The sequence below is a fragment of the Mesoplodon bidens genome (genome assembly GCF_964165515.1).
Source record: "Mesoplodon bidens genome assembly, chromosome: 2".
Lineage (NCBI taxonomy): Eukaryota > Metazoa > Chordata > Mammalia > Artiodactyla > Ziphiidae > Mesoplodon > Mesoplodon bidens.
Window position 1 is genome coordinate 157,711,158 of NC_138177.1, and position 24,423 is coordinate 157,735,580.

The 24,423-nt window shown below is 45.5% G+C and overlaps 1 protein-coding gene across 1 annotated transcript; it reads right to left on the reverse strand.

Moving 5' to 3' along the window:
• Window positions 1-393: 393 nt before the first annotated feature.
• SH3D21 (SH3 domain containing 21) lies at window positions 394-24,367 on the reverse strand. The gene is made up of 17 exons (XM_081224517.1): window positions 23,957-24,367; window positions 23,543-23,609; window positions 23,208-23,365; window positions 23,048-23,111; window positions 22,663-22,781; window positions 22,323-22,413; window positions 22,083-22,138; window positions 21,933-21,978; window positions 21,684-21,784; window positions 21,484-21,570; window positions 21,277-21,319; window positions 2,395-2,488; window positions 2,248-2,300; window positions 2,035-2,129; window positions 999-1,885; window positions 844-907; window positions 394-759 (listed from the first exon to the last, which is right to left on the reverse strand). Exons 2-17 carry the CDS (start codon window positions 23,544-23,546, stop codon window positions 676-678), a joined length of 2,046 nt encoding a protein of 681 aa, XP_081080643.1. The 5' UTR covers window positions 23,547-23,609; window positions 23,957-24,367; the 3' UTR covers window positions 394-675.
• Between the last annotated feature and the right edge of the window lie 56 nt (window positions 24,368-24,423).

The window sequence follows — 24,423 nt, forward strand, 5'->3', positions numbered from 1 at the left end:
AACGCCTGGGTACACGTTGCCCCTATCCCTACAAATGCCCTAGGTTTATGCATCATTGCAATCACACACACGCGCGCGCGCGCACACACAAGGCCTCGGAACCCTAACCTTGACGCTAAGGCGCTATTAGCCCCAATGTAACCTGGGGTGCCTGAGCTGGGCTGTGGAGTTCCTGTGTCACTGCGTTCCTGGGAGTCCCTGAGAGCGGACAGTGGAGGCAACTGGGAGGGGTCCGGGCTGGAGAGCCGCCCGCCCGGCCCCTCCCCTGGCGCACAGCTGGATTCTGGAATCCGGCCCCCGGGCAGAGGCCCGACCCCTCCTGGGCCCCTCCTGCCGGCCATTTCTCCAGCGCGGGGACTAGCGTCCGAAGGAGACACCCTCCCCCCTCGCCATCCGGTGGATAAAAATAGCCATGCGCAGGCCCTGGGAACGGTAATGGAAGCCACATGTTGGCCAGATGTGCCCAGGAGCGGCTGCCAGGAAAGCGGAGGGACAGGAGCGCGGAACGCCAGCCCCGCCCTGCCGCGCAGACCCCGCCCTACAGGGACCAGGGAGGCGTGGCGCACGTACACGGCAGTTTACTTTCTTGCGTTTCCCAAGATCGTGTGCAAGGACGTGGGTGGCCGGAGCCCGACTTCGCTCCAGGTCCCGCTGTAGTCCCTCCCGGGCCCACCCTCAGTGCGTCTGCGTCTGCGTCTGCGTCTGCGCTTGGATGGAACCCAGGTTCCGGGACTCCTGGGTCCTCCGCGTCATCTGAACCTAGTGGAGAGAGGGCGTCTGGGGAGTGCCAGCCGCCCACCCCCACCCCACCCCCGCCCCGCCGGGGACCCGCACCCCACCCACCTCCAGCAACACGCGCTTCCCCCTCTCGCTCTTCAGCTCCTCCCAGATGTCAGTCAGCTTCTTTCTGCGGACGCGAGACCGAGGGGAAGGGGTGGGCCGGGCAGGCCCAGAGCCCTCACCCCTCTCCTCCCCTCCCCGCACCCCTCCCCACTTACTCCAGCTGCACCCCCATCAGCTCCAGCGACCTCCTTAAAGCCTCCACCTCGTCCTTTATCCCCACCAGGTCGTCTCTGTCACTTTTGCTATCTGTGAGATTTTGCGGGGCTAAGGGGTGGAGGGTGGGAGTCATTTGGGGCTCTGGAGTCCGCACGATAGGATGTGGATTCTTCTGAGCAGGGGATACCTCTTCGGGAGACACCTCCTCTTTGGGGGTAGCCTCATTCTTCGCTGGTGCCTCCTCCAGGGGAGTGGTAGCCTCTTCCTGGGGGTAGGCCTTCTCAAGGGCAGGCATAGACCCTGACTTGGACTTGGACTCAGACTGGAGAGGGGAGCTGTCCCTCTTCTCCAGGGGACGTTTCACCGTGCAGAGGGGGTGCTTCTCTGGCATGTGAACCTCCTCTTGGGATTGAGCCTCACTGGCCCCAAGAGACCTGGCGTTTAGCAGGGCTTCCTCCGGAGAGAAGTGATGGAACTGAGTGTTGTCTCGGGTGGAGGCCTCTTCAGAGAGCACCTGTTTGGTGGTCAAGACCTTTCCTAGGGTGTGGGCCTCGTCCCCAGGAGGGGCCATCTTTGGACCAGGTGGGACTTCTGCGACTGGGGCCTCATGCACAGAAAAGACCCTGTCTGGTCTGGGGGCTTTGTCCTCCAGAGTTGGGGTCTCCTCTAGTATAGGGACCTTATCTGGAGTTAGGGATTCCCCTGGAGTGGGGGCCTTATCTGGAGACAAGGTCTTCTCTGGGCTGCGGGCATTGTCCAGAGATGAGGTCTTCTCTGGGCTGCCGGCCTTATCTGGAGATGGGGTCTTCTCTAGGCTGGGGGTCTTGTCCAGAGTTGGGGTTTTATTCACATGAGGGGCCTTTGTAAGGCTGCTCTGCTCTTTGCCCTGTGGGGATGGGGGAGAGGTCTCAGCCGAGGGCTAGGTACCTTGACAGTTTGAGTCTGGTTACCCTTGGCCTGGGATCCTTCACACCACAGCCGTGAGAACCAGACTCTGCCCAAGATCCCCACTCTCCCAAGTCTTGGGCCTCTCACCTGACTGGCTGCAGAGCGTTGCTGTGAAGCCTGGGCTTTGGCTCCCTTTCTGCCACTCTGGCCTGGACACCCACTGAGGAAACTGCTGCTGGAGCCTGTGAGAGCAGACCCTCAGGGGCCCGGGCCTACTTGGACCCCAAGCCTCTCCCCATCTCTGCCCCTCAGCACAACACCCCAGGCCTCACCCCACTGCAGGGAGGCATCGACACTTACTGGAGTTTCGGGAAGGGCGCTTCTGACTGTCTCCGCTGGATGTCCAAGATGGCCTGAAACATGTCCCCATCAGAACCGGGGATGGGGGCAGGGAGCAGCATTTCTTCTGTACCCTCCTCTTTCCCCCTCCGCCACCCTGCTCCTTACTTGGCTTTGCTTGGCCCAGTCGGGGCTGTCACCAGCTTCTTGACTGTAGGGAGGGCTGTTCGGGGCATCATCTTTTTGGGTTCCTTAATAGGAGCTGGGAGGGGAGAGGGGAGTGGGGCCTTTGTTCACTCATCCATTCATCTAAGAGTCACCGTGCTGTGCACAGGGGACTAGTGACAGGAGATGAATTATATTTCACTCTGCCTCCTGGGAGCTCTGGGGACATTGACCATGGGAGCACCCCAAAGAGTTGTCAGGGAAGGCTTCGTGGGGAGATGGCTCCATATCCTGCCAGTTTTTAATCCATGCTTTTCAAAGACCTGTACTCAGCCTAGTGCCCATGGCTGGTTCAGACTCTTCTCCTTCCTGGACCAAGGCAACATCCTTCCCCCTTCCAGTCCACGCTCCCTTCTCTGTCTTCTCTATCACATCTACTCCCTAAGAGATCTCACCCAGTCTTATGGGTTTTATTATCATCAATAAGCCAACAACTCCTAAATTTTCATCTCTAGCCGCTTCCTCTTCTCTGAACTGCAGACTCATACCCGACCGCCCTCTCAATATTTCCACTTAACTTAGCATCACACACTTACCACAGCCAGAACTAAACTCTTGCTTCCCAACCTCCTTGCCCTCAGAAGCGGCCCCTTTCCCACTGCTCCCCATCTCACCCACTCACTCAGACGACAAAGTGAGGAGTCCTCCTTGACGCCTTTATTCCCGTACGCTGCACATGCAAACCATCGGTAAGTCCTGTCTGCTCTAAACGCATCCTGAATCCAGCCACTCATCCACACCTCCACCACTAAGCACTCCAGATTGAGTCACACGGTCTTCACTAGGACTGTCGCAGTAGCCTCCAACCTGGGCTTGGGCTGCACCCACCCCGCCTATGGTATGCTCTCCCCACAGCAGCCAGAATGAGCTCATGTTCTACTGGGGAAGCAGACATAAACAAAAGGAATAAACTATGTAGTGTGTTAGAGATTCATTAGTAGTACAGACGAAGAATAAGCAGGCGAATGTATGATTTTAAATGAGATGGTCCTGAGAAGGCCATACTGAGAAGGTGACATCAGAGTGAGCATCTGAAGGCAGTCACACAAGTGACATTCATATCCACGGACACAGGAACAGCTACTCTGGCACATGCACACATGCTGAAACTGACTTGCACACACAATATCACACATAGATACAAACAAAATCCCCTGAGGGTCGCAGTGGGCGAAAGCATGGACCCTATAGCCAGACAGCAGACTTGGAATTCCTGCTCTATTACTCGCCAGTTGTGTGAGAACTTGGTTGGTAATTTAACCTTTCTGTGCCCCCATGTCCTCATCCATAAAACATGGATAACAAGAATACACATCCTGGGCTTCCCTGGTGGCGCCATGGTTGAGAGTCCGCCTGCCGATGCAGGGGACACGGGTTCGTGCCCCAGTCCGGGAGGATCCCACATGCCGGGGAGCGGCTGGGCCCGTGAGCCATGGCCGCTGAGCCTGCGCGTCCGGAGCCTGTGCTCCGCAACGGGAGAGGCCACAACAGTGAGAGGCCTGCGTACCGCCAAAAAAAAAAAAAAAAAAAGAATACACATCCTGTAGGGTTGTTGTGAGGTTTGAGTAACTTAATCCACGTGAGGTGCTTAGTGTCTGCCATACAGTCAAAGCTCAGTAAATGTTAACTTTGACTCCTGCTTCTTGTAGTGTGGCTGATCAGGTGCTCTGTGGGGCCCTCCCACTAGAGAGCAATTATATCCTGCTTAGAATACAATTTTAAGGCACTGTTGGACATAAAAGAGGTAGGAGAAGCCCACAAAAAAGGGAGGAACTGGGGCCAGAAAGGAAGTGTGAGGGCAGCACGACTTTGTGGCTACAGAGCCTGGGGCCAGTGATGAGGGGCAGGTGCCCCATGTTCTGCTCCTCTGGTTCATCACAGGCCCAGAGCTCGGCAGCCAGGCAGCAGCGAAAGCCTTGCACCACCTTCCTCCGGAAGGCTGAAGCGGTCTCCGGTGGTTGGTGCCCTCTGGCTACTGGCAGAAGTAAAAGCGAGTCATCGCTGGAAGAAGTTTTCCCCTACAGATGTGTACAGAACTCCCCCACACTGAGATCATACACAAAGATCCTAAAACACATGAGAGGGCAGGCCACTGAGAGCAGGAGTCAGCAGATGCAACACACAGCAGATACTGGAAGTGTCAGGAAAAGAACACAGCATAGCTACATATAGTATATTTGAAGAAATGAAGGATGAGCATGCAACAAAAGGACCATTAGGAATAAACAGGAAGATTCTGCAGGGAAAAAAAAAAAGAATTCTGTACTACTAGAGATGATAAATAGCATACATGAAATAAAATGCAATGTGTAGGCTAAATAGCAGATTAAACCTAGATAAAAATCTAGAGAGAGAATTAGTAAACTAAAAGTAGAATGAGACAAGGAGTGAAAAATTGAAAGCAATGTTCAAAGGAAGAGGTAATAGAAGCAGGGTTTGACTATGGCCGAGTGAGGTAGGTGGTGGTTAAATACTCACTCCACACAGCAATTATAAAGCTGGATAAAAATGGCAAAACATGGGGCTTCCCTGGTGGCGCAGTGGTTGAGAGTCCACCTGCCGCTGCAGGGGACACGGGTTCGTGCCCCGGTCCGGGAAGATCCCACATGCCGCGGAGCGCCTAGGCCCGTGAGCCATGGCCGCTGAGCCTGCGCGTCCAGAGCCTGTGCTCCACAACGGGAGAGGCCACAACAGTGAGAGGCCCATGTACCACAAAAAAAAAAAAAAAAAAAAAAAAAAAAATTATTTCCTTTAGGACTTCCCTGGTGGCACAGTGGTTGGGAATCCGCCTGCTAATGCAGGAGACACAGGTTCGATCACTGCTCCAGGGGGATCCCACATGCCACGGAGCAACTAAGCCTGTGAGCCACAACTGCTGAAGCCCGCATGCCGCAACGAGGAGTGGCCCCCGCTCGCCACAACTAGAGAAAGCCTGAGTGCAGTAATGAGGACCCAACGCAGCCAAAAATAAAATAAATAAATAAATTTATTTTTTTTTTAATGGCAAAACAACCATTTCAGTGCTTGGATACTGACCAAAGACATAAAATAATTGGAGAAGTACTTGTGCTTGACGGTGTTCTTGCCTGCTCCCATACCTCCCCCACCCCCTACTACCTTGGTCCATGTGGATGTTCTGCAGGGTGGGATAGGTGGAGGATGAACAGCTTTACTGCCATGGTTTAAGAAAACTCAATCAATATGGGGTGCAACCTTGGATTTGGCATTGGTTTCATTGATATGACACCAAAAGCACAAGCAACCAAAGAAAAAATAGGTCAGTGGGACTTCATCAAAATTTTAAACTTTTGCGCACAAAGGACACCATCAAGAAAGTGAAAAGACAACCCAAAGAATGGGGGAAAATATTTGCAAATCATATATATGATAAGGGCCTTTTTTTTTTTTTTTTTTTTTTTTTTTTTTTTTTTTTGTGGTACGCGGGCCTCTCACTGTTATGGTCTCTCCCCTTGCGGAGCACAGGCTCTGGACACGCAGGCTCAGCGGCCATGGCTCACGGGCCCAGCTCACGGGCCCAGCTGCTCTGCGGCATGTGGGATCTTCCCAGACCGGGGCACGAACCCGTGTCCCCTGCATCGGCAGGCGGACTCTCAACCACTGCGCCACCAGGGAAGCCCCTGATAAGGGCCTTTTATCTAGAATATATAAAGAACTCCAACAACTCAACAGTAAAAAGTCAACCCAATTAAAAAATGGGCAAAGGATTCAGATAGTTTTTTTCAACATCATTAGCTGTCAAAGAAATGCAAAGCAAAACCACAATGAGATAGCATTTCATACCCACTAGGATGGTTGCAATCAAAAGACAGATAATAACAAGTACTGGTGTCAATGTGGAGAAGCTGGAGCCCTCATACACTGTTGGTGGGAATACAAAATGGTGCAACCACTTTGGAAAACAGTCTGCCAGTTCTTCCCAAAGTTAAACCAGAGTTATCATATCACCTAGCAATTCCTTTCATAGGTATATACCCAACAGAAATGGAAACACGTCAACATAAAATCTTGTACACTAATAAAGTTCATAGCCAAAAAGTAGAAACAATCCAAATATCCATCAACAAATGAATGGAAAAAGTGATACAATAGAATATTACTGGGCAATAAAAACAAATTAAGTGCAACACATACTACAAAATGGATAAACCTTGAAAACATTATTCGACGTGAAAGAAGCCCATTAAGAAGACCATATATTGTATGATATCATGTATATGAAATGTAGGCAGATCTATCAAGACAAACTAGATGAGTGGTTGTCTTGGGATGAGGAGGGGAGAATGGGGAGACTGGTGGGGTAATGGCTAAAGAGTACAGTGGGTGACGAAAACATTCTAAAATTGTGGTGGTGTTGCACAACTATGACTCTACTAAACACCACCGAATTGTACATTCAAATGAGTGAATTGTATGGTGTGTCAATATATCTCAACAAAGCTGTTAACCCCCATTCCCCAAAAACGGTGGCAGGACAGATTTGGCCCACAGACCGTAATTTGCTAACTCTTAACCTAAACACCCCAATAAAAGGCAGAGATTGTCAGACTGAATTAAAAAAGCAAGATCCAACTATATACTGTGGACAACAGATTCAAAGACACAAATAGGTTGACAGTAAAATAGGTTGACAGTAAAAGATTGGAGAAAGATATATCACATAAATAGTAACTATAATAATAACCATATATTAATATCAGACAAAACACAAACTTCAAGATGAGAAAAATTACTAAAGACAAAGAGGGAGAGGTTATAATGATAAACAGGTAAGTACATCAGGAAGAGGTAACAATGACAAATGTACATGTGCCTAACAACAAAGCCTCAAAATACATAAAGCAAACACTGACAGAATTGAAAGGAGAAATAATTCAAAAATAATAGCTGGAGATTTTGTTCAGGAGAAAGGTTAAGACTTTGAATTTAGACTTGTAAAGTTAAATATACATGGTAAATTTCAAGAGCAACCACTAAAATAATAACAATAAAGTGTACTAATTCTAAATTGATGAAAAAAGTGAAATAAGAAAAAAAGGAGAAAATAAACATTTAAAAATATTGTAAAATAATTATGATTAATATAGTCTAAACTCATCAATTTATCACCAAAGAAAAACACTGACAAGCTAGAGTAAAAAAACAAAGGTGAGAGGGCAGACAGCAGAAGCAAGAAGAACTACAATCCTGCAGCCTGTGGAACAAAAAACACATTCACAGAAAGATAGACAAGATGAAAAGGCAGAGGGCTATGTACCAGATGAAGGAACAAGATAAAACCCCAGAAAAACAACCAAATGAAGTGGAGATAGGCAACCTTCCAGAAAAAGAATTCAGAATAATGATAGTGAAGATGATCCAGGACCTCGGAAAAACAATGGAGGCAAAGATCGAGAAGATGCAAGAAACGCTTAACAAAGACCTAGAAGAATTAAAGAACAAACAGAGATGAACAATACAATAACTGAAATGAAAACTACACTAGAAGGAATCAATAGCAGAATAACTGAGGCAGAAGAATGGATAAGCAACCTGGAAGACAGAATGGTGGAATTCACTGCTGCAGAACAGAATAAAGAAAAAAGAATGAAAAGAAATGAAGACCGCCTAAGAGACCTCCGGGACAACATTAAACACAACAACATTCACATTATAGGGGTCCCAGAAGGAGAGGAGGGAAAGAAAGGACCAGAGAAAATATTTGAAGAGATTATAGTCAAAAACTTCCCTAACATGAGAAAGGAAATAGCCACCCACCTCCAGGAAGTGCAGCGAGTCCCATACAGCATAAACCCAAGGAGAAACACGTCGAGACACACAGTAATGAAATTGGCAAAAATTAAAGACAAAGAAAAATTATTGAAAGCAGCAAGGGAAAAACGACAAATAACATACAAGGGAACTCCCATAAGGTTAACAGCTGATTTCTCAGCAGAAACTCTACAAGCCAGAAGGGAGTGGCATGATATACTTAAAGTGATGAAAGGGAAGAACCTACAACCAAGATTACTGTACCCAGCAAGGATCTCATTCAGATTCGATGGAGAAATCAAAAGCTTTACAGACAAGCAAAAGCTAATAGAATTCAGCACCACCAAACCAGCTCTACAACAAATGCTAAAGGAACTTCTCTAAGTGGGAAACACAAGAGAAGAAAAGGACCTACAAAAACAAACCCAAAACAATTAAGAAAATGGTCATAGGAACATACATATCGATAATTACCTTAAACGTGAATGGAGTAAATGCTCCAACCAAAACACGCAGGCTTCCTGAACGGATACAAAAACAAGACCCATATATATGCTGTCTACAAGAGACCCACTTCAGACCTAGGGACACATACAGAAAGTGAGGGGATGGAAAAAGATATTCCATGCAAATGGGAATCAAAAGAAAGCTGGAGTAGCAATACTCATATCAGATAAAACAGACTTTAAAGAATGTTACAGGAGACAAGGAAGGACACTACATAATGATCAAGGGATCAATCCAAGAAGAAGATATAACAATTATAAATATATATGCACCCAACATAGGACCACCTCAATACATAAGGCAACTGCTAACAGCTATAAAAGAGGAAATCGACAGTACACAATAATAGTGGGGGACTTCAACACCTCACTTACACCAATGGACAGATCATCCAAAATGAAAATAAATAAGGAAACAGAAGCTTTAAATGACATAATAGACCAGATAGATTTAATTGATATTTATAGGACATTCCATCCAAAAACAGATTACACTTTCTTCTCAAGTGTCCATGGAACATTCTCCAGGATAGATCACATCTTGGGTCACAAATCAAGCCTCAGTAAATTTAAGAAAATTGAAATCATATCATGCATCTTTTCTGACCACAACGCTATGAGATTAGAAATGAATTACAGGGAAAAAAACACAGGGCTTCCCTGGTGGCTCAGTGGTTGAAAATCCACCTGCCAATGCAGGGGATACGGGTTCGAGCCCTGGTCCAGGAAGACCCCACATGCCGCAGAGCAACTAAGCTCATGCGCCACAACTACTGAGCCCGCACACTGCAACTACTGAAGCCTGTGCACCTAGAGCCTATGCTCCACAACAAGAGAAGCCACCACAATGAGAAGCCCGCTCGCCGCAACGAGAGAAAGCCTGTGAGCAGCAATAAAGACCCAACGCAGCCATAAATAAAATGAATAAAAATTTTTAAAAAACACACAAAAAACACAAACACATGGAGGCTAAACAATACATTACTAAATAACCAAGAGATCACTGAAGAAATCAAAGAGGAAATCAAAAAATACCTAGAGACAAATGACAATGAAAACATGATGATTCGGGGCTTCCCGGGTGGTGCAGTGGTTAAGAATCTGCCTGCCAATGCAGGGGACACGGGTTCGAGCCCTGGTCTGGGAAGATCCCACATGCCGTGGAGCGGCTCTTCCCGTGAGCCACAATTACTGAGCCTGCATGTCTGGAGCCTGTGCTCCGCAACAAGAGAGGCCGCGATAGTGAGAGGCCCAGGCACCGCGATGAGGAGTGGCCCCCACTTGCCGCAACTAGAGAAAGCCCTCATACAGAAACGAAGACCCAACACAGCCATAAATAAATAAATAAATAAATAAATAAATAAATAAAATGATGATTCAAAACCCATGGGATGCAGCAAAAGCAGTTCTAAGAGGGAAGTTTATAGCTATACAAGCCTACCTCAAGAAACAAGAAAAATCTCAAATAAACAATCTAACTTCATACCTAAAGGAACTAGAGAAAGAAGAACAAACAATACCCAAAGTTAGCAGAAGGAGAGAAATCATAAATCAGAGCAGAAATAAATGAAATAGAAACAAAGAAAACAATAGCAAAGATCAATAAAACTAAAAGCTGATTCTTTGAGAAGATAAACAAAATTGATAAGACATTAGCCAGACTCATCAAGAAAAAGAGGGAGACAACTCAAATCAATAAAATTAGAAACAAAAAAGAAGTTACAACAGACACCGCAGAAATACAAAGCATCCTAAGAGACTACTACAAGCAACTCTATGCCAATAAAATGGACAACCTGGAAGAAATGGACAAATTCTTAGAAATGTATAACCTTCCAAGACTGAATCAGGAAGAAACAGAAAATAGGAACAGACCAATCACAAGTAATGAAATTGAAACTGTGAATAAAAATCTTCTAACGAACAAAAGTCCAAGACTAGATTGCTTCACAGGCGAATTCTATCAAACATTTAGAGAAGAGCTAAAACCCATCCTTCTCAAACTCTTCCAAAAAATTGCAGAGGAAGGAACACTCCTAAACTCATTCTATGAGGCCACCATCAATACCAAAACCAGACAAAGATACTACAAAAAAGAAAATTACAGACCAATATCACTGATGAATATAGATGCAAAAATCCTCAACAGGGCTTCCCTGGTGGCGCAGTGGTTGAGAATCTGCCTGCTAATGCAGGGGACACGGGTTCGAGCCCTGGTCTGAGAAGATCCCACATGCTGCAGAGCAACTAGGCCCGTGAGCCACAACTACTGAGCCTGCGCGTCTGGAGCCTGTGCTCCGCAACAAGAGAGGCCACGACAGTGAGAGGCCCGCACACCACGATGAAGAGTGGACCCCGATTGCCACAACTAGAGAAAGCCCTTGCACAGAAATGAAGACCCAACACAGCCAAAAATAAAAATAAATAAAAATTAAAAGAAGGCTCAACATTAAAAAAAAAAAAAAGCTTCATTTAAAAAAAATCCTCAACAAAATACTAGCAAACAGAATCCAACAACACATTAAAAGAATCATACACCACGATCAAGTGGGATTTATACCAGGGATGCAAGGATTCTTCAATGTATGCAAATCAATGTGATACACCATATTAACAAATTGAAGAAGAAAAACCATATGATCATCCCAATAGATGCAGAAAAAGCTTTTGACAAAATTCAACACCCTTTTATGATAAAAACTCTCCAGAAAGTGGGCATAGAAGGAACCTACCTCAACATAATAAAGGCCATATATGACAAACCCACAGAACACATCATTTTCAATGGTGAAAAACTGAAAGCATTTCCTCTAAGACCAGGAACAAGACAAGGATGTCCACTCTCACCACTATTATTCAACACAGTTTTGGAAGTCCTAGCCATGGCAATGAGAGAAGAAAAAGAAATAAAAGGAATACAAATTGGAAAAGAAGAAGTAAAACTGTCACTGTTCGCAGATGACATGATACTATACATAGAGAATCCTAAAAATGCCACCAGAAAACTACTAGAGCTAATCAATGAATTTGGTAAAGTTGCAGGATACAAAATTAATGCACAAAATCTCTTGCATTCCTATACACTAATGATGAAAAATCTGAACGAGAAATTAAGGAAACACTCCCATTTACCATTGCAACCAAAAGAATGAAATACCTAGGAATAAACCTACCTAGGGAGACAAAAGACCTGTATGCAGAAAACTATAAGACACTGATGAAAGAAATTAAAGATGATACCAACAGATGGAGAGATATACCATGTTCTTGGATTGGAAGAATCAATATTGTGAAAATGCCTATACTACCCAAAACAATCTACAGATTCAATGCAATCCCTATCAAATTGCCAATGGCATTTTTTAGGGAACTAGAACAAAAAGTCTTAAAATTTGTATGGAGACACAAAAGACCCCGAATAGCCAAAGCAGTCTTGAGGGCAAAAAACGGAGCTGGAGGAAAAAGACTCCCTTACTTTAGACTGTACTATAGAGCTACAGTAATCAAGACAATATGGTACTGGCACAAAAACAGAGATATAGATCAATGGAACAGGATAGAAAGCCCAGAGATAAACCCACGCACCTATGGTCAAGTAATCTATGACAAAGGAGGCAAGGATATACAATGGAGAAAAGACAGTCTCTTCAATAAGTGGTGCTGGGAAAACTGGACAGCTACGTGTAAAAGAAGGAAATTAGAACACTCCCTAACACCATACACAAAAATAAACTCAAAATGGATTAGAGACCTAAATGTAAGACCGGACACTATAAAACTCTTAGAGGAAAACATAGGAACAACATTCTTTGACATAAATCACAGCAAGATCTTTTTTGATCCACTTCCTAGAGTAATGGAAATAAAAACAAAAATAAACAAATGGGACCTAATGAAACTTCAAAGCTTTTGCACAGCAAAGGAAATGAAAAACAAGACGAAAAGACAACACTCAGAATGGGAGAAAATATTTGCAAACGAATCAATGGACAAAGGATTATCTCCAAAATATATAAACAGCTCACGCAGCTCAATATTAAAGAAACAAACAACCCAATCCAAAAATGGGCAGAAGACCTAGACATTTCTCCAGAGAAGACATACAGATGGTCAAGAAGCACATGAAAAGCTGCTCAACATCACTAATTATTAGAGAAATGCAAATCAAAATTACAATGAGGTATCACCTCATACCAGTTAGAATGGGAATCATCAGAAAATCCACAAACAACAAATGAAAAAACTAAAAAAACTAAAAATAGAATTACCATATGACCCAGCAATCTCACTACTGGGCATATACCCAGAGAAAACCATAATTCAAAAAGACACATGCACCCCAATGTTCATTGCAGCACTATTTACAATAGCCAGGTCATGGAAGCAACCTAAATGCCCATCAACAGACGAATGGATAAAGATGTGGCACATATATACAATGAAATAATACTCAGACATAAAAAGGAACGAAATTGGGTCATTTGTTGAGACGTGGATGGATCTAGAGACTGTCATACAGAGTGACGTAAGTCAGAAAGAGAAAAACAAATATTATATATTAACGCATGTATGTTGAACCTAGAAAAATGGTATAGATGAACCGGTTTGCAGGACAGAAGTCGAGACACAGATGTAGAGAACAAACGTATGGACACCAAGGGGGGAAAGCCGTGGTGGGGTGGGGATGGTGGTGTGATGAATTGGCAATTGGGATTGACATGTATACACTGATGTGTATAAAATTGATGACTAATAAGAATCTGCTGTATAAAAAAATAAAATGAAACTCAAAAATTAACAAAAAACAAAGGTACTTTCTAGAGATCTTTTGCAAAACAACATGCATATAGTTAACACTATTGTAAACTTAAAAATGGTTAGGATGGTAAATCTTACATATTTCTTACCACAATTTTTTTCATTTTTCTGTGCCGTGGCTTATGGGATCTTAGTTCCCCAACCAGGGATCGAACCTGGGCCCTTGGCATTGAGAGCGCAGAGTCCTAACCACTGGACCACCAAGGAAATCCCTTACCACAGTTTTTTTAAAAGGTACAATAGAGAAGTTTTTTTTAAAGTATGTGAATATAGTAACAAGAGACTGAATAAGAATATAGTAACAAGACATTGAACAAGCATATAGTAACAAGAGATTGAACAAAAAAACAGTGGAAAAAATAAATATTAGAAATGAAAAAGGACTATAACGGCAAATACCAATGAGATTAAAAAGATTATAAGAGGGGGGCTTCCCTGGTGGCGCAGTGGTTGAGAGTCCGCCTGCCGATGCAGGGGACACGGGTTCGTGCCCCGGTCTGGGAAGATCCCACATGCCGCAGAGCGGCTGGGCCCGTGAGCCATGGCTGCTGAGCCTGCGCATCCGGAGCCTGTGCTCTGCAAGGGGAGAGGCCACAACAGTGAGAGGCCCGCAAAAAAAAAAAAAAAAAAAAAAAAAAGATTATAAGAGGGGACTGCCCTGGTGGCGCAGTGGTTAAGAATCCGCTTGCCAATGCAGGGGACATGCGTTTGAGCCCTGGTGTGGAAAGATCCCACATGCCGTGGAGCAACTAAGGCCGTGCACCACAACTACTGAGCTTGCGCTCTAGAGCCTGCAAGCTACAACTACTGAGCCCATGTGCCACAACTACTGAGCCTACGCACCTAGAGCCCATGCTCTGCAACAAGAGAAGCCACTGCAATGAGAAGCCCGCACAGCGCAATTAAGAGTAACTACCACTAGCTGCAACTAGAGAAAGCCTGCACGCAGCAACAAAGACCTAATGCAGCCAAAAATTAATAAATTTAATAAATTTAAAAAAAAATTATAAGAGAATATTATGAACTTTATATAAATAGTCAGAAAACGTCGATTAAATAGATAATTTAAAAATATAACTCACTAAAGCTGATTCAAGAATTATAGTGAGATTTTTGGCCAGCCATGGTTACCCAGGGACCAGGAGACAGAATGCTGTTTGTGCCAGTCTCCTGAGGTGTGAGGTTTCCTCTCCCTCTGAATTCCAAGGTGAAGCCCTTTAAAGAGCAGTTGTAAAGAGGTCTTTGCAGATGTGATCAAGTTACGAGGAGCTCATACTGCATTAGGGTGGACCCTAACCCAGTGACTGGGGTAGGTATCCTTATTAGAAGAGGGAAATTTGGACACAGACACACAGGGCAGAAGACCTTGTAAAGACAGAGGCAGAGAATGGAGTGATGCATCTACAAGCCAAAGATTGCCAGGAGCTGAGAAGAAGCAAGGAAATATTCTTCCCCTAGAAACTTCACAGAGAATATGGCCATGCCAACATCCAGATTTTGGATTTCCAGGTTCCAAAAATGTGAGATATTTGTGTTGTTTTAAGCCAGGAGAAGGCAGGAAGGCAGGCAGGCAGGAAGGAAGGGAGGGAGGGAGGAAGGGAAGGAGGGAAGGAGGGAAGGAAGAGGGGGAAGAAGGGAAGGAAGAGGGGGAAGGAAGGTGAGAGAAAGAAAGAGAGAGAAAGAAAGGGAGGGAGGGAGGGAAAGAGAGAAAAAGAAAAAGAAAAAGAAAGAAAGAAAGAAAGAGAGAGAGAGAAAGGGGGGAGGGAGGGAGGAAGGGAGGAAGGGAAAGAGAAAAAGAGAAAGAAAGAAAGGAAGGAAGAAAGGAAGAAAGAAAGAAAGGAAGGAAGGAAGAGAGAGAGAGAAAGAGAGAAACAAAGGGAAGTGGTACAGGGAAAACTGGACAGCTACAAGTAAAAGAATGAAATTAGAACGCTCCCTAACACCATACACAAAAATAAACTCAAAATGGATTAAAGACCTAAATGTAAGACTGGACACTATAAAACTCTTAGAGGAAAACATAGGAAGAACACTCTTGGACATAAATCACAGCAAGATCTTTTATGACCCATCTACTAGAGTAATGGAAATAAAAACAAAAATAAACAAATGGAACCTAATGAAATTTAAAAGCTTTTGCACAGCAAAGAAAACCATAAACAAGATGAAAAGACAACCCTCAGAATGGGATAAAATATTTGCAAACGAATCAACAGACAAAGGATTAATCTCCAAAATATACAAACAGCTCATGCAGCTCAATATTAAAAAAAAAAACAACCCAATCAAAAAAATGGACAGAAGACCTAAATAGACATTTCTCCAAAGAAGACATACAGATGGGTAAGAGGCACATGAAAAGATGCTCAACATTACTAATCATTAGAGAAATGCAAGTCAAAACTACAATGAGGTATCACCTCACACCAGTTAGAATGGGAATCATCAGAAAATCCACAAACAATAAATGCTGGAGAGGGTGTGGAGAAAAGGGAACCCTCTTGCACTGCTGGTGGGAATGTACATCGATACAGCCACTATGGAGAACAGTATGGAGGTTCCTCTAAAAACTAAAAATAGGGCTTCCCTGGTGACGCAGTGGTTGAGAGTCCACCTGCCGATGCAGGGGACACAGGTTCGTGCCCTGGTCCGGGAGGATCCCACATGCCACGGAGCGGCTGGGCCTGTGAGCCATGGCCACTGGGCCTGCACGTCCGGAGCCTGTGCTCTGCAATGGGAGAGGCTACAACAGTGAGAGGCCTGCGTACAGCAAAAAAAAACAAAAACAGAAAACAACTAAAAATAGAATTACCATATGACCCAGCAATCCCACTACTGGGCATATTACCCAGAGAAAACCATAATTCAAAAAGACACATGCACCCCAATGTTCTTTGCAGCACTATTTACAATAGCCAGTTCGTGGAAGTAACCTAAATGTCCATTGACAGACGAATGGATAAAGAAGATGTGGTACATATATACAATGGAATATTACTCAGCCATAAAAAGGAATGAAATTGGGTCATTTGTAGAGACATAGATGGACCTAGAGACTGTCATACAGAGTGAAGTAAGTCAGAAAGAGAGAAACAAATATCATATATTAACGCATATTTGTGGAATCTAGAAAAATGGTACAGATGAACCGGTTTGCAAGGCAGAGAAAGAGACACAGATGTAGAGAACAAACGTATGGACACCAAAGGGGGAAAGGAGGGGGTGGGATGAATTGGGAGATTAGGATTAACATATATACACTAACATGTATAAAACAGAGAACTAATGAGAACCTGCTGTATAGCACAGGGAACTCTAGTTCACTTCGCTGTACAGTAGAATCTAACACAACATTGTAAAACAACTATACCCCAATTAAAAAAAAAAATATATATATATATATTAAAAACACTATGCACTTAAAAAAAAGGGGGAGAAAGAGAGAGGGGAAGAGAGAGACAGAGGGAGAGAGGGAGGGAAGGGAGGGAGGGAGGGAGGAAGGAAGAAAGAAAGAATTTTAGCCAGAAGCCAGACTTGCTTATAACTATAAAGAAATTGAAGTAGTTTAAAATCTTCCCATAATGGAAGAAAAGAGGACCAGATGAATGTACAAGCAAGTTTTACCAGCTTTCAAGGAAAGATGATTCCCATCTTATGTAAGATCTAAAAGATATTTTAAAAACAAAAAAACATATTCCTTAACTCATTCATGGGGCCAGTATAATACTGATAATCAGATGAGGACAGTAAAAACAAATGCAAAAATCTGAAGGAAAAGAAAAAAAACTGGGAAGGTATCCCAACAGTATATGAAAAAATAATAAACCATGACCAATTTGAATTTATCCCAGGAATACAAGGGTGGCTTAATATTAGAAAATTCTACAAATATCTTTATTACATTGATAGATTAAAGAAGAAAACCCATATAATAATTTCAAAAGATTCATATAAACAATTTGAGAAAATTCGACACCCATTCTTGATAAAAATTCTAAGCAAAAGAAACAGAAAGACCTTCCTTAACCACACAAAAATATACCTACAAAAGATCTAAGCAAACATCATCGTTAAAGGGAAAAAGTTTGAAGCATTCCATTTAAAATCAGGAACATGGTAATGATGTTCAGCATCACTATTTCTATTCAATATTGTATTGCGATCCTAGCCACTAGAGTAAAACAAGAAAATGAAATTAAAAGATATAAGATGTTGGGCTTCCCTGGTGGCGCAGTGGTTGGGAGTCCGTCTGCCGATGCAGGGGACACGGGTTCGTGCCCCGGTCAGGGAGGATCCCACGTGCCGCAGAGCAGCTGGGCCCGTGAGCCATGGCCGCTGAGCCTGTACATCCGGAGCCTGTGCTCCACAACGGGAGGGGCCACAGCAGTGAGAGGCCCGCGTACCGCAAAAAAAAAAAAAAAAAAAAAAAAGATATAAGATGTGGAAAGGAGAGAGCCAAACTGTCATTACTCACAGATTAAATGACTGTCTTCATAGAAAACCTATTAAGGATTTACAGATAAATTACTGAAATTATCAGCACTATGGCTGGCTATAAAATCAATATACAAAAATCAGTGCATTTCTATAGTCCTGTAATAAATAATAAAAAGGATATCTAGGGCTTCCCTGGTGGCGCAGTGGTTGGGAGTCCGCCTGCCGATGCAGGGGACACGGGTTCGTGCCCCGGTCCGGGAAGATCCCACATGCCACGGAGCGGCTGGGCCTGTGAGCCATGGCCGCTGAGCCTGCATGTCTGGAGCCTGTGCTCCACAATGGGAGAGGCCACAGCGGTGAGAGTCCTGCGTACGGCAAAAAAAAAAAAAAAAAAAAAAAAGGATATCTAATTTTTAAAATGACACAATAAAACCACATGCAGAAATAATAAATGGTGCTAGAACAAGTGACTGTCCATATGGAAAAAAGTATAATTAGATCACTCATTAAAATCAATGCTGCATAGATAAAAGCATTTAAAAATGAAAAGCAACACTTTAAAAGTTTTAAAGAAAATATAAATGGACTATTTTTCTGAATTTGGGGCAGGAAGGATTACTTAAACAAGAAAAAACCTGCTAACTATTAAAGATAAGATTGACATGTTTGCATTAAAATTAACTCCTAGATAAATATTGTATGTTATCATTTATATGTGCTTATCATTTATATGTAGAATCTAAAAAACAAAACAAACAAACAAATATAACAAAATAGAAACAGACTCATAGACATAGAGAACAAACTAGTGGTTACCTGTGGGGAGAGGGAAGGGTGTGGGGCAAGACAGGGGTAGGGGATTAAAAGGTACAAACTACTCTGTGTAAAATAATTAATGGGAATTCCCTGGTGGTCCAGTGGTTAGGACTTGGTGCTTTCACTGCTGTGGTCCTGGGTTCAATCCCTGGTCAGGGATCCCACATAAAAATAAATTTTAAAAAATAAACAAACAAACAAACAAATAAGCTACATGGTGGGAATATAAATTGGTACAACCACTATGGAGGACAGTATGGAGGTTCCTTAAAAAACTAAAAATAGAACTACCATATATTCCACCAATCCCACTCCTGGGCATATATCTGGAGAAAACCATAATTTAAAAAGATACCGGCACCCCAGTGTTCACTGCAGCACTATTTACAATAGCCAGGACATGGAGACAACCTAAATGTCCATCGACAGAGGAACAGATAGAGAAGATGTGGTACATACATACAATGGAATATTACTCAGCCATAAAAAAGAACGAAATAATGCCATTTGCAGCAACATGGATGGACCTAGAGATTATCACACTAAATGAAGTAAGTCAAACAGAGAAAGACAAATATCATATGGTATCACTAATATGTGGAATCTAATTTTTTTAAATGATATATAAGTAAATAAATAAGCTAAAAGGATTTATTGTACAGCACAGGGAATATAGCCAATATTTTGCAATAACTTTAAATGGAGTATAAGTTGTAAAAATTTTGAATCACTATGTTGTACACCTGAAACTAATATAATATTGTAAATCAACTATACTTCAAAAAATTTTTTTTAATTTAGAACTCCTATCATCAAAAACCTCATTAAAAAAAAGAAAAGCCACAAACTGAAAGTATCTATAACATGTATAACACATAATTCAGAATATATAAAGAACTTCAACAATTATTACTAACCAGGGAAATACAAATGAAGTCCACAATGAGATGCTATTTTGTGCTAGATTCACGAAAATAATGAAATCTGGTAATACCAAGTGTTGAAGAGGATTTGGATCAGTTTGATCTCTTATACACCAATGGTGGAGTGGTAAAAGTGTACAATTCCTTTGGAAACCAATGTGACCTAACCTCATAAAAGCTGAACATTTACATACCCTACACTCTAGCAGTGCCACTCCTGGGACTATATCCTAGAGAAACATTATACCTGCACACCGGAAGACAGGCACATGATAGTGTTTATGGCAGCACTATTTGTAATAGTAAATACTAGAGCCCTGCTGCTTCTGGTTCCAGCCTTGCAACCTCATCACAGCCCTCCTAGACCCTCTTGTCTTTACTACTCAGCTCCTGAAACAGGAGTCCTGCTGCCAGAGGCTGGGCAAGTCCCTGAAAACACACACCATATCCAGAGAGCAGCTCCCAGGGGACTGAAGGCTTGAGGCAGACCTGGGGTCAGCAGTGGCTACTGGTTTATATTGGAAAGATAAAGGAGATTTTCTGTTTCCTGTTTTATAAATGTACATTTTTCACTTGGCGTCTTAGCTAATGTTTGTGTTTAAAATATATTAAACATCTAGTATTGCCGTTTTCTACTTGGCTTTAGCAAACAACAATAAATGAATTAAAAAATAAAATAAAATAAAAATAAAAACTAGAAACAACGAAAATGTCCTACATCAGGAATAGACCAGATACATAAATTGCGTTCAGTTCCACAAGGAATAGTATACAGCAGAGAAAAAGAAATGAACTCCGTCTACACACAACATGGATGAATCTTAGAAACATAATGTTGATTGAAAACAGCAAGTCCCAGAAGACCATAAACATATCATGCTATTTTTATAGACCTCAAAAACAAACAAAAATAAATTAAGTGATACATTGTTTAGGCACATACCAAAGTGAGTACATTTAAAAACTCAAGGGAATTATTCAAAATTCAGGGTAGTGGTTAGGCTTACCTTTGATGTGGGGGAAGTAGCAGAAGGGAAAGAGAGGGGCACACAAACCATTAGCAATTTCTAGTTCTTGGGTTTGGGTGACAGACCATGGGCACTCATTATTAAGTTTTAAAACACATATTATGTATAGTTTTTGATTATGTGAAATATTACATTAAACCATAAATTAAAGACACATCCCACGAATACAGTGATGCATAAACAGAACTATTCACTGACACACTTAATAGATACGTGAACACACAGTCTCAAAGACCCAGATACACTGATCCATACATTTCCTTACAAAATGAAACAAACCTAAACATTCATTCATGAGAATGACAGCCACATGCTCTGGAGAGCACAGGAACATACTAACACACACAAAGTGACACATTCCTAACACTGACCACATACATTCCTACCAGTCCCATGGGGAGGTACCTCCTAAGGGGGTGTACTGGACCACTGGGAAACTATGGGTGTTTATGAGCAACTCCCAGAGATCGTCTGGTGGATCGTCTCCCAGAGATCACCCCCCCAATCCCAGGCTTCCCGGGCACCCACCTGATTCCCGGGATACCACTTTCCGTGGGACCAGCTTCTTGATCTATGCAGAAAAGAAGTGTCAGAATCTGAAGAGGAGCCCTCACATTTCTAGGTCCACCCTCATTTGTGGGTGGCCCTCCAGCTGTGTCCCGTGAGAGCCACAACCCCCAACTTTGTCCAGAGTAGCCTGCCCCTTGCCACCTGAGTGCCTGGCTTCGTACTCACCGGGGGTGGTGGGAGCACAAAGTTATCTGGGAAAAGTCCTCTTCTGCCTTGAGACTCTCCTTCCCACCAGCCCTTATCCTCTGTGGTCTGGGAGAGCAAGATGCCGTGGTGAGCCAGATCCCCACGCTCCTTCCTTCCCCAAGCCCACCCTTCTCAACACCCCCGTCCCTGTGCCCTCCCCTGCCCTGTGCCTTTCACACCTTCCTCAGTACTTTCACCTCGTCCCCCCTCCGCAGCGCCAACTCGTCTGGGGCCTCGGGATGGTAGTCAAACAGGACCCTGTAGGTCTCAGGGTGGGAGACTGAAGGGAGGTCAGTTCCTGATGCCAAACCCCCTCCCCAAACCATTCATCGGTTCCCTCCTCCATCAGTCTAGCTGGGTCCCCCCTCCCCCCAGGTCAGAGTGGCTTGTGGGGGAGGATTTGAAGGACCCTTTGGCTGGGTGCTCACCTGTCCGCAGGTAGTCTGGAGAGCTGTCATAGGTCAGGCTGCTCAGCTAGTGGGGGCAGGGGGAGGAACAAGCTGAGCCCCCCAACACCTCCGCCCCCCCCCCCACAGCCAAGAGGAACTCACCACCTTTGCCCACTCCACCCAATTTACCTTGGGAGCCCGCTGGGGACCAAGGCTGATTGAAGGCATGCCTGGGTTATCAAGGCCTGGTGGGGGATAGTGAGGTTAGGGGCGGGTGCTAATTCAGTTCAGGTCATGGGAGAGGTCAAAGGGGTGATGGGGCAAGATGTGTGGATCACACGCTCAGGCCACTGGGGAGGGTCACTGAAGATTGTAGAGTCTGGTCACAGGGGTTCACGGGGTCACGGGGTCACAGGGTCCAGGTCTCACTTGGGGGCCCACTGTCCAGCAACTCCACAAAGTTGGATGGGAAGGCTCCCAGCTGCCCGTTCTTCTTCCCCAGCCACCAGCCGTCCTCAATCTGGGGAGGGGGGAGGACGAAGGGGCATCTGGTTCTGCCCCAAGGGCCTCCCTAGGCATCTTAAACCCTGGTTCACCCCCCTCTCCCGATTCTGCCCGATGACCCCTCTCCTCCCTTGCTCCCCAACTTTCCCATTTCTGTGCCCCTCATCAGTCCCATCATCCATACCCTCACTGCAGCCATGTCCCCTCATCCGGAGACATACTCCATTATCTCCCCCCAAACCCTCTCATCATCTTATCCCCTCACCTCCTTTATCATTTCCACAATCTCCCCAGCTTGCAGCTTCAGCTCGTCCGCCTGCTCCGGGCTGTAGCTGAAGTTCACTTTGCACCATCTTTGAGGGCCCGGAGATTCGACGGGGTGACCTGGGGTCGGACGAGAGTGAGGCCGCTGGAGCCTCGAGACCCAAGCCCCAGTCCGCTGAGCTGGGGGAGGGGCGGGCCGCGAGTGCTCCCTTAGTACCCCCAGGCCCCGCCCCAGGGCGGAGCATTGTACTCGAGAACCAATCACGGGCCGCACAGAGGCCACGCAGTCCCGCCCAGAGCCGCGCCAGGCTCGGCGAGCTGGGAAGACCAGGGCGGTGGGGGGGAGGCGGGTGCTGCGCGCGCCCGCCCACCGCCCTGGCTCTCACCTCGGCGGCGCGCACAGCGCGGTCTCGGCGCCTCCCCCGAGCCGCGAAGAGTCTCAGGGATCTCCTACGAATGAGCGCACGGGCAGGGGGGGCTCTCAGATCCCGGGGGCGCGCGCTGAGAGCCACCCCACCCCCCGCCCGACCTCCGGCCCGGCCTCACCTGCACCAGGCACTCGGGGAAGAGGCCACAACGGCCCCCCAGCTCTCCACGCAGCCAGCCCCGTGCGGGCCCCTTGCACACCTGCCGGACCACGTCCCCGGGCGCCAGGCTCAGCTCGTCCTTTTTCTGCGCGCTGTATCCGGCCAAGACCAGCACCTCTGCGGGCGGAGGATGGCGCGGGCACGCGGCTCAGAAGAGCCCATTCAGAGCCGACTGGCCATGGCGCGAGTCCCAGGCCCCGTGTGGACAGCGGGAGAGCGGGGTGGTGGTGTAGGCTTTTATCGCTATTTCCACGCAGTTGCATAGAAGAGCTACCCCAAACCCTCTGCACATACCCATGGCTTCCGGGGCGCCTTCCGGAGCCGAGCAAGAAGGATGGTGCAGTCGCGTTCGCAGCCGATACTGGGTCCAGGTAGGGTGGGACAAGCAGCGAGATTGTGAAGCCAAGGAGGCGGAGACGCGAGCCGATAGGTCGGGCTCCAGGTGCAAGGAGTGGGTATGGGAGAGGGGGCGGCCCAATTCGGCAGGTTCGGTCCCCGGACCAGGAGTGAGGACTCCGGGATCTCTGGCCAGTGCTGGGGTCACAGCTCCCCGACATGATCTTGTCCGCCTAGCCACCTAAGTTTCAGTCTAGCCACCTTCCTTCCTTCTCCCAGCCTTAGCCCTGAGGCTCCCACCCACCATTACTGGCCTACCCTCTCCGGGCTGACAAGCTTTTAGCTGCAGGGGAGGTGGGAAGAGGCACATACCAGCAGGCAGCAACCGCTCTCGGGCGGGTCCTGGGTGGTTGCTCTATGCGCACAAACCTATTGCTGCTTTCCCTGGGAGGCATATTCCTCCCTGGACCCCCTTTCAAGGGAAGAGGAAGAGCACAAAAACCCTTTCTTCAGGCCAAGGGGGCCTCGTTTGGTTTCAGAAAACATCCCCGGATTCTCCCAGGGAGAAGACAGGAAGAAGGGACTTCAGGAGCTTTCAAGGCTCCTGCTCTCCTGCAGCCAAGGCCAACGCTGGCAAAGGCTGAAGGTTAGTGCCAGTCCCACGTGGGCTAGGCTAACTTTCAGGTCATCTTCCTGCTTAGTGGCGAACGTACAAAGCCGAGCCTGAGCTCTACAACCACTTCATCTGTTGCTACCCCGGGTTAATGGAGACTCTTCACTGCAGCATGGAGCCCACTTCTGTGCTGCATCGAACGGCAGCTGGAGTGACTTAAGCAGCT

What these genes read in the sequence shown, in the direction of transcription:
- SH3D21 (XM_081224517.1), bottom strand. An exon ending in AGTGGTATCCCGGGAATCAG is followed by an intron (nt 2,489 to 21,276) that starts GTGGGTGCCCGG and finishes CTCCCCTCCCAG; the next exon opens with CTCCTATTAAGGAACCCAAA. An exon ending in GGAAGCGCGTGTTGCTGGAG is followed by an intron (nt 760 to 843) that starts GTGGGTGGGGTG and finishes TCTCTCCACTAG; the next exon opens with GTTCAGATGACGCGGAGGAC.